This window comes from Tupaia chinensis, unplaced genomic scaffold, assembly GCF_000334495.1.
Source record: "Tupaia chinensis unplaced genomic scaffold, TupChi_1.0 Scaffold149658_1, whole genome shotgun sequence".
Lineage (NCBI taxonomy): Eukaryota > Metazoa > Chordata > Mammalia > Scandentia > Tupaiidae > Tupaia > Tupaia belangeri.
Window position 1 is genome coordinate 756,454 of NW_006209503.1, and position 10,651 is coordinate 767,104.

The 10,651-nt window shown below is 39.7% G+C and overlaps 1 protein-coding gene across 2 annotated transcripts in view; it reads left to right on the forward strand.

Annotated features, from left to right (window-relative positions):
* Positions 1-10,651, forward strand: part of RFC4 (replication factor C subunit 4) — a 27,642-nt gene that overhangs the window by 16,413 nt on the left and 578 nt on the right. For both annotated transcript variants that reach the window (XM_006171456.3, XM_027769461.1), the window contains exons 4-9: positions 2,435-2,514; positions 5,930-6,049; positions 7,820-7,963; positions 8,752-8,872; positions 9,644-9,769; positions 10,553-10,633. In XM_006171456.3, coding sequence (XP_006171518.1) covers positions 2,435-2,514; positions 5,930-6,049; positions 7,820-7,963; positions 8,752-8,872; positions 9,644-9,769; positions 10,553-10,633 — 672 coding nt within the window. The remainder of the gene's footprint in view (positions 1-2,434; positions 2,515-5,929; positions 6,050-7,819; positions 7,964-8,751; positions 8,873-9,643; positions 9,770-10,552; positions 10,634-10,651) is intronic.

A 10,651-nucleotide genomic window follows, 5' to 3' on the forward strand; every position in this document is an offset into this window, starting at 1 on the left:
TCTCGAGATCTTGGGCGCACATGTGCCCGGTGTGAGTTTAAGCCACCAGGTCCAGGACTCGAACCGCGGTCGACTACGTGGGAGTCCAGCAACATAGCCATTACGCTAACTGCTGGTCCCGAGGCTCATTGAGTCTTAAGCTACGTTGCCACTGTAACAATAACAATCTTCTAAGATGTTCATCTGTATGTTGGTTTATTCATTTCTGTACTGCATTACCAAGGATACTGATGTAAATACGACAAGTAAGGTTTTTAGTCTTTTTGAGCTTACCATCTACTGAGGTAGGTAGGCATTTAACAGTTAGACCAAACTGGGAACCAGCAGTTAGCGTAATGACTATGTCGCTGGACTCCCACGTAGTCGACCGCGGTTCACTTCCCGGACCCAGTGGCTTAAAACTCACGCCGGGCACGTGTGCGTGTGTGCCCAATATCCCGAGGGGAGAATGGAGGAGAAGGGATTGCGGCGTGACCATCCCCCTGGGGGGTGATTTCTCACTTTCTGTCTCTATGTCTCTGTCTGTCTGGCGAGCGCACACGCCCTATAGCGAAAACGTCTCAAAAAAAAAAAAAAAACCAGACCAAACAGTTACATAAATAACAAGTGCAGATTATAACAAGTGTAATTAAGTCTAATGAGAGAATGGAGAGGAGACCAATTTAGGCTGGATGGTCAGAGAAAGCTTCTGATTGGTAATGCATTAGAAATTAGCCGGGCGGAAAGAAGAGGGTCCTGCTTCAGGTCATGGGAACAACATATATGCAGGCCAGAAAGTGCTCAGCTGTTGGAGGCCATTGTAAAGGGACCATGGGAGATGAGAGAGATGGTGGGCAGATCATAGAAGTCCTAGGACATAGTAAGCATGTGTTTTTGTTTTTGTTTTTGTTTTTGTTTTCCATTTTAGCAGTTTTTAATAAGCTGTATAAAAAATTATTTTACTTCTCCATCTTCTCAATTGTTTCTTCTTTATCTTTGCCCCATTCCTTTCCTACTTGGCACGACCTGGCTTTCCACTGAAGGATCTTTTTGCAGTCTTTGTCCAGTTTTAGTCTAGTGATAACCACCTTGCCGGGGTGGATGCCCACATGGACCGTCGTGCCGTTAGCCTTTTCCTGCTGCACCTGCTCAATGCAGATGACGTATTTCTGCCTGTAAACTTGGACCACTTTGCCAATTTGCTGACCTTTATAGTGTCCTCATACACCCTGAACTTGTCCTTTGGACTGGCATAGACCAAACATTGTACTTCTGCCTCAGCTCTTTGGAAAGGGCAGAAGACATCATCTTCCTGCGGATGTGGGAAGGTGCATTGAAATGCCTTTTACGGATTCTTGCTTCCATCAGAAGTCACAAAAGGATTGAATTTCACTTTGGCCACACTGCCCCTCCAGTGATGGCCGCAAAAGAAAAAAAGCTGGTTTTGTTTTTCAAAGTGGCTTTGTGAATAAAGCCAGTGAAGAGTTTTCAGTAGAAGAAAAGTGGAATTTGATTTGGGTGAAGATTTAATGCATATTAAGAGGAAAAGTTAGGCAAGAATGGAAGCAAATGAACAATTGGGTTTGGGAAAGTGATGACACATTTTGCATAGAAAAATTCTTCATGACTTTCCCAATGAACTAATATTTGTCTAATTCCCTGTGTGCTGTGATTTACCGATGAAAGGACATACTGAGGAGTGTACATTTCATAACAGTTTATTAGAATTTAGTATATTTATTAATCTTCACCACAGATCAGCTGCCTGTTTGATAGCCAGGCTAGCAAGATCCCAGGTACAAAAGAAGATGGCTGATTATTTAATCTTATCCTTTCTTCTGAATTCTTCCTGATACATGCAGCCTTCCCTACAGAGCACATAATCGTGACATGATCATGATATGGAACAGTGCCTAGCACTTAATAGATGATTAAGCTTTTAAAAAGAATTTCTGTTCTTTGAACTTAAGCTAATTCAAAGCCACCATAGGTCACTTTTAGTCCATTTTTCTCAGAACTGGCCAAATCCCATCACTCCTTTTATGTCTCCTCTTTGAAGCAGCTAGCATCTGTATACTATGTAATATAAATCCCATCCAGTCTTAAGCAGAGAGGTGGGACAGAGAACTGACAGAAGCCTGAGATTTCTTTCAGAAATAAGAGGTTTCTAATTCTGGCTTTGCAAATTTTGCATAAGTAGATTAGCTATAGAGCAAACATAAATACTGATTTGGTTTAAGAGATTAGAAAGAAATTTTTGAAAAAAGTGATAATTTTTTAAAAGGATTTAGAACTATCAATTCTTATCTATTAATACTTACAATAAGGAATCTCTGTAGTTTGATACATTACCTATTAAGGAAGTCATTTCATTTCTCCACAGACATCTTTAGTCATTATTTTCACTATTTGCGCCATCACATTATCTATGAAAAATAAAATTTAATTTCTACAGCTCCCTAATCTTCTGTTTTATGGACCACCTGGAACTGGAAAAACATCCACTATTTTGGCAGCAGCTAGAGAACTCTTTGGGTAAGTTGGAATCAGTCTCTCTCTCTCTCTTTTATTTATTTTTTTAAGACTCAACACCAAAAATTTCATTCTACCTTTATTTCCTCTAAAAGATTACATTTGGTTTCTTTGTGGGGTTGTTCAGTTTATTTTTATTTCTGATTTTTTTTTTTTTGAACTAGTGTTTTACCATTATTCATGAAGTGTGACTGGAAGCTCCTCACCAATAACTTCGGAGAAGTCAGTTGAATTAAATAAAAGTGAAGAAAAGGCTGGCTGATGTTTAAGAAAATTATGATAACCGGCAGTTACTGATTTCAGTTGGCAATATATAATGGTTTATTGCTCATTGTCCATGCCTACAGATACTTTATTCTGTATTTTTTAATTAAAAGACATTTGTACGTTTCTTTTGTTTTTGTTTTTAGATTTTTGCTATAGGATACATGTGCTCTCTTCTTGCCAGAAAAACAAAAGCAAGAAGTCACCCCCCTGGGGGATGGCCACACCACAGTCTCTCTGCCTCCATTCTCCTCTTGGGATCTTGAGCATGCACACATATGTGCCCAGTGTGAGTTTGAAGCTGCCAGGTGCAAGACTCAAACCACGATGGAATATGTGGGAGTCCAGTGACATAACCATTATACCATCTGCTGGTCCTGATTTGTACATTCTTGATATTGGGTGCCAGAGCCATGTACCAATTAAATCACTGACACTGCTATTCTGTTAAAATAAGGATTTTAGTATTTGCTATCACCAGATGAGAAGTTAAGAAGTAGCCTTTCTGGGGAGAGTAAGAATAATTGTGTACAAAGTAGAGAAATCCCTGATTATAGGACAACCTTTATGTAACAAGAATTTCCAAAATAGTGGTTCAACTGGATATGTGAGTTATTTTCTTTTGATTTTTGGGGTTTTCCTACAGTGAGTATTGCTTTTATTAAATTTTTTAAAACTCATTTTAAACTGTTCATGGTTTTATCCAGTAATTTTTCTTACAGCAAGCAACCCTAAGAAAACAATTTAAAATGTGCTCTATATTAACATTTAAAATGTAACGTATTTAGGGGACCAGCAGGTGGCATGGTGGTTAAGGCGCTGGACATTCCCACATGGCTGACCATGGTTTGAGTCCTGGATCTGACAGCTTGCCTTCTCACTTTCTCTTTCTCTGTGTCTCTCTCTCTGGTCAAATTAAAATAAAATAAATGAATAAATAAAATTTTTTTTAAAAATGTAACATATTTATTTTTTTCGAGAGGTTTTTGCTACAGGGCGCGTGTGCTTGCCAGACAGAGAGACAGAAAGCGAGAAATCACCCCCCAGGGGGGATGGCCATGCCACAATCCCTTCTCCTCCATTCTCCTCTTGGGATCTTGGGCATGCACACACACGTGCCCAGCGTGAGTTTAAGCCACTACGTGGGAGTTCACCGACATAGCCATTACGCTAACTGCTGGTCCCGAAAAATGTAATATATTTAAAACTATCTAAGGGCCAGCTGGTGGGATGATTAAGACTGCTGTCTCCCACATGGTGACTGTGTAGTTTGAGTCTCAGACCTGGTGGCTTGTGTGCCCAAAATCCTGAGAGGAGAATAGAGGAGAAGGGACTGTGGTGTGGCCATCCTCCCTGGGAGTGCTTTCTGATTTTCCCTTTCTGTCTGGAGAACACATACGCCCTTTATCAAATTGAAATTTTTTTAATAATTATTTATCTTATTTATTAATTCTTTTTTTTTTTTTTTTTTTTTTTTTTTTGAAGAGAGAGAGAAAGAAGGAGGAGGCAGAGAGAGAGAAAGTGAGAAGGCAAGCCACCAGATTCAGGACTTGAACCCTGGTCGGCCAGGTGGGAGTGTCCAGCACCTTAACCACCATGCCACCTGCTGGTCCCAAATTTAAAAATTATTAAAAGTAAAACCATCCAGAGACCAGCAGATGGTGTAATGATTATGTTGCTGGACTCCCACATAGTTGACCATAGTTTGAGTCCTGGACCCGGCAGCTTAAAAACACACTGGGCGCATGTGCTTGCATGCCCAAAATCCTGAGAGGAGAATATAGGGGACGAGATTGTGGCATGGCCATCTCCCCAGAGGGTGATTTCTCACTTTCCTCCTCTCTCTTTCTCTGTCTCTCTGGCAAGTGCATGCACCTTATAGCAAAAATCTCTCTCTAAAAAAAATTAAAAGCACTAGAAGAATATTAAGTAAATATTAAGTATAAGATGGTACATTTATAGGATGAACTTTGACAGAACCATTAATATGGAATTTATATTGGTTGTAATAACATAGCAAGATATTATACAATGCTAAGTGGAAAACTGATTTAAAACTTAAGTAATATCTATTTTTTTAATGTATGGGTAAAACTCAAACTTAACTCTGTGGCATAGAGTTACTTCAAAAGAAATATCAGGAGCAATCATGTACCTCCTATACATATTGTTTACTAGGTAGTTTTGGGGGCGGGGGTAGAGGTTTTGCCTTAGGGCACTTGTGCTCACTGGAGAGAGAGCTCTCTGAGAGAGACAGTGAGAGAGAAAGTGAGAAATCACCCCCATGGGGATGGCCACACCATAGACCCTTCTCCTCCATTCTTTTCCTGGGATCTCGGGCATGTACGCACACACACCTGGTATGAGTTTCAAGCCACTAGGTCTGGGACTTGAACTGTGGTCGGCCATGTGGGTCTAGCAACATAACTTCTATGTTACCTGCTGGCCCCAGGGTTTTTTGTTGTTGTTTTTAAAGAAAATCATTTATTGAGGCCAGCAGGTAGTGTGGTAGTTGAAGCACTGGACTCCCATGTGGCCAACTATGGTTCAAGTCCCAGACGTGGCAGCTTGCTCTCTCACTACCTACCCCCTTCAAATTAAAAAATAATAATAAATAATCTTAAAAATCATTATTATTTTTTAATTTGCTATAGGGCATGTGTGCTCACCAGAGATGGGGAAGTGAGTGAGAAACCACCAGGTCGAGGACTTGAACTGTGGTTAGCCATGTAAAAGTCCAGTGCCTTAACCGCCATGCCACCTACTGGTCCCAGCTAGGTAGATTTTTTTTTTTTTTTTGAGAGATTTTCACTGTAGGGCGTGTGCGCTCGCCAGACAGACAGAGAGAGACATAGAGACAGAAAGCGAGAAATCACCCCCCAGGGGGGATGGTCACGCCGCAATCCCTTCTCCTCCATTCTCCTCTCGGGATCTTGGGCACGCACGCACACGCGCCCGGCGTGAGTTTTAAGCCACCGGGTCCAACCGCGGTCGACTACGTGGGAGTCCAGCGACATAGCCATTACACTAACTGCTGGTTCCCCCAGCTAGGTAGATTTTTAAACTACTGCCATATGCAGATGTTAAAATGTGACTTTAATCTGGGTTACCTGTATGCTTTATGATAATTCATAGTTGTTTCATTTTGACGTAGGCCTGAACTTTTTCGATTAAGAGTTCTTGAGTTAAATGCATCTGATGAACGTGGAATACAAGTGGTTCGAGAGAAAGTGAAAAATTTTGCTCAATTAACTGTGTCAGGAAGTCGTTCAGAGTAAGTAAACCTGCCTTCCATATCCATAGCATGTTACTTTGTTTTAAATACATGTTTCTGCCAAATTTTCATTTTCAGTTAGATCATGTTTTATTCTAAGTTTAAGTCTAGAAGTGACTTTTCCATTATACTCATTTTAAATTGTTTTTAGCTGTCAGGAGTACTTACTGATGGATCTTGGGCACGCACGCACACGCGCCCGGCATGAGTTTTAAGCCACCGGGTCCGGGACGCGAACCGCGGTCGACTACGTGGGAGTCCAGCGACATAGCCATTACACTAACTGCTGGTTCCCCCAGCTAGGTAGATTTTTAAACTACTGCCATATGCAGATGTTAAAATGTGACTTTAATCTGGGTTACCTGTATGCTTTATGATAATTCATAGTTGTTTCATTTTGACGTAGGCCTGAACTTTTTCGATTAAGAGTTCTTGAGTTAAATGCATCTGATGAACGTGGAATACAAGTGGTTCGAGAGAAAGTGAAAAATTTTGCTCAATTAACTGTGTCAGGAAGTCGTTCAGAGTAAGTAAACCTGCCTTCCATATCCATAGCATGTTACTTTGTTTTAAATACATGTTTCTGCCAAATTTTCATTTTCAGTTAGATCATGTTATTCTAAGTTTAAGTCTAGAAGTGACTTTTCCATTATACTCATTTTAAATTGTTTTTAGCTGTCAGGAGTACTTACTGATATTTTGTCTAAAGAGTATTAATCAGATTTGATGGTTTGTAATATGCACTCATAATAAAAAACCCCAATTTTTCACATTTATTTTAAGAATACAACCTTACCTCCCCTTTCTGTCAAATATCTTAAACTTCAGTGTGTTTTTCACAGATAGGGTAACCATGTTAAGTTTTTGTCAAAATTGGGACACTTTGACTAAAAGGAGATATTAGAAGGAGACTGCCCTTCCTGAGGTAAACAGGGACTTAGTTTACTACTTACATTCTCGTATTGGCAGACTTGCCAGATGAAGTGTTTAGTACCGGAACATACATTTAAATATTATATCAGAGCATGAAGACTTGTGTAGGAAGTGAATGCAACATCATTAGCCATTAGGGAAATGAAAGTCAAAACCATGATGAGATACCACTTTATCATTACTAGGATGGCCATAATCAAAAAACAGAAAACGGGTATTTGCAATGATGTGGAGAAATTGTACATCCTGTACATTGCTCATTGGAATGTAAAATGGTACAGCCTCTTGGAAAAGTTTGGCAGTTCCTCTGAAAGTTCAGCAGAATAGCCATATGACCCAGCAGTTCCATTCCTAGGTGTAGTCCTAGAAATGAATGAATGCTCCAAAACATGAAAACAATCCAAAAGTCCAGCTGATTAATGGAGGAATAAAAGGTGGTATATTCATTTGCAATATTATGGCAATAAAAAGGCATGAAGCAATGACATATATTGTAACACAGACGAACTTCAAAAACATGCTAAGAGGACAGCCACAAAAGATCTTCACATATATCTTCACATTTATATGAAATGTCCCAAAATAGGCAAATTTATAGAAGACAAAAATAACTAATTGCCTAGAGGTAGAATTAAGGAAAAAGTGGAATGACTCACAACAGGCATAGGGCTTCTTTTGGGGATGAGAAAAATTTCTAAACTAGATTGCACAATTCTCTGAATATGCTGAAAAACATTGCATATTTAAATAGGCAAACTGTATAGTATTACAGCTCAACAGAGTTGTTCAAAGCAATGTCCATTGTGATGTTCAAGTCCTGTGTGTTTACTCATTCAGTGGGAAGGCATGTCCTCCTTTTAAGATTGTGATTCTGGATGAAGCAGATTCTATGACCTCGGCTGCTCAGGCAGCTTTAAGACGTACCATGGAGAAAGAGTCTAAAACCACCCGATTCTGTCTCATCTGTAACTATGTCAGTCGGTATGTATATTGTCCTGAAGATAGATGCTAAGCAGCCTTATTATTTATTTTTTAGGATTTTTTAAAAATTTTTATTTTATTATTTTAGCTAAGAGGCAAAGAAAAGAGGGATAGTGAGAAAGCAAGCCACCAGGTCTGGAAATTGATCACGGTCGGCCATGTGGGAGTCCAGCACCTTAATGACCATGCTACTTGCCAGCCCCGACAGCCTCATTTTAATAACTCCAATTAGTGAGAGAAAAAAATTTAAAATTCTCAAGGCTCTATATTCATTTCTCCTTCATCAAATCTTTACTTTTTCTTGATTTTTCTTAATCTCTTTAGAGGTTTTTAAAATTTTTTTGGAGAGGTTTTAGGGCATGTGCGCTTGCCAGAAAGACAGACAAAAAAATAAGAGATCACACACACCCCCGGGGGGGTGGGGATAGCCACACCGCAATCCCTTCTCCATTCTCCTCTTGGTCTTCGGCACGCACGCACACACACATGCCCAGTGTGAGTTTAAGCCACCGGCTCTGAGACTCAAACTGCAGTTGACCACATGGGAGTCCAGCAACATAGCCATTACACCAACTGCTGGTCCCTTTAAAGATTTTCTCTTAAGTCTGATGTGAGACAAGCACCCCAAATGGTATTTATGACACAGTCCCCTTTACTCAGCTGGCCTTGATCATGGGCATGCACGTACTTTGGGAAGTCTCAGGCAGCAAACCCAGGATCTTTCCATGTGGGTTGAGTTTTACCTTTATGCCACATCCTGGCCCCTCACTTTTTTTAATCTTTTCCAGAATAATTGAACCCCTGACCTCTAGATGTTCAAAATTCCGTTTCAAGCCTCTCTCTGATAAAATTCAACAGCAGCGATTACTAGACATTGCTGAGAAGGAAAATGTGAAAATTAGCAATGAGGTAAGTTGGTATTGTGATGACACTTACTTTGATGAATGCATGTGAAGAGGCCTGCAACAGTTAAATTGTGTTTTATCAGCCTAAATACCAGTTCTTCAGGCAGACTTAAACTGAGCAGCAGTTGGAATGTCTAGGAATGAAGTGATTTTGTCTAGAAATGAAGTGATTTTTTTTTTCTTTTGAAAAGTTTTCACTGTAAGACACATGCACTCACCAGAAAGACAGAGACAGACAGAAAGTGAAAAATCATCCCTCAGGGGGGATGGCCACGCTGCAATCCTTTCTCCTCCATTTTCCTCTTGGACTTTTGGGCACGCACGAACAGGCACCCAGCGTGAGTTTTAAGCCACCAGATCTGGGACTCGAACCACAGTTGACTCCATGGGAGTCCAGTGACATAGCCATTACGCCAACTGCTGGTCCCAATTTAGCTTTTCTACTATTGAGTTATACTATTTTATGATGTCAACATCTCAGAGATATATATATATTCTATATATTGCCAACAAATCTTTGCATAATGACCTGTCTTAACAAATTTAATCATTTGTGTTTTTTTCTTCATGTGATCAAGAAAGTATGGAATAGCTTTGCCTTTATAAATTTCTTTCAAAGGCAAGAGAATGCTCTATCCTTCCATTGGTATGATCTCCATAAATTCTGCCACTATAAAGATTAGCTTTTCCTCAGTGATTCTAGGCTAAAGTGATGTTTTTACTCGTTTTAATTAATTTGCCATCATAGGTTAAAAACAACTCTTTTCCTCTTCAGGGAATAGCTTATCTTGTTAAAGTGTCAGAAGGAGACTTAAGAAAAGCTATTACGTTTCTTCAAAGTGCTACTCGATTAACAGGTGGAAAAGAGGTCACAGACAAAGTGATCACAGACATTGCTGGGGTAAGAGTACTAGACATTATTATAAAATTCTTTAGTTGACTTCATGACTTTTCGATTTCAAAAATGCCATACTGTGTTAGGAAGCAGGGGAGTATCATTTTTGTGCCACAGGCACACACACTCACACCTAAGACACAGGAGTAAATTATATACAACAGTCCCCTCCATTTCTCCCTTCTTTGGGGATTTCAAGTGTGCATATGTATGTTCAGTGTTTTTCAAGCTACATGATCAAGGACTCAAACTATGCGATTGGGATCCAGCCACTTTTAACCACCAGGACACTGGCTGGCCTATACTGGTGCTTAAAACAGTTGATACACCAAACCTATTTGTTAAAGGGATATGTACGTATAAACAAAAACCTTACCAAAAGCACTCATTAAGAGCAGAGCAAAACTGTTTTAAGAATTAGGTCAGGTCAGCTAGTATTAAAATTTTCCATGCTGTGAGAAGAGACTTTCTAAACTAATTAGTGGCACCTTTTTGTGGAGAAAACTTAAGGAATCCTGTTAGAGCCACTTGTGGTACCCCAAGGGTTACAGAAAGGGAACAAAGCTCCAAGTAACCTAATATTAATACTAAACTAGAACATCTGTGTTGTCACTATCCTGTACCATACTGACCCTTTCCCACCATTTCAATTTGCTTTCCCAATGGCTTACACACCGTTAGACTGCTTCTCCAATACAAATTGCCAAAATATGGAATAGAAGGGTATAGAGGTAATGATTGTCAATGTTTCCATCCACAAAGTAACCCATTGACACCTGGTTTTTCTAGGTAATACCGACTGAGACAATTGATGGAATATTTGCAGCATGTCAAAGTGGTTCTTTTGACAAACTTGAAGCTGTGGTAAAGGTAAAGTTAACTTGTAGG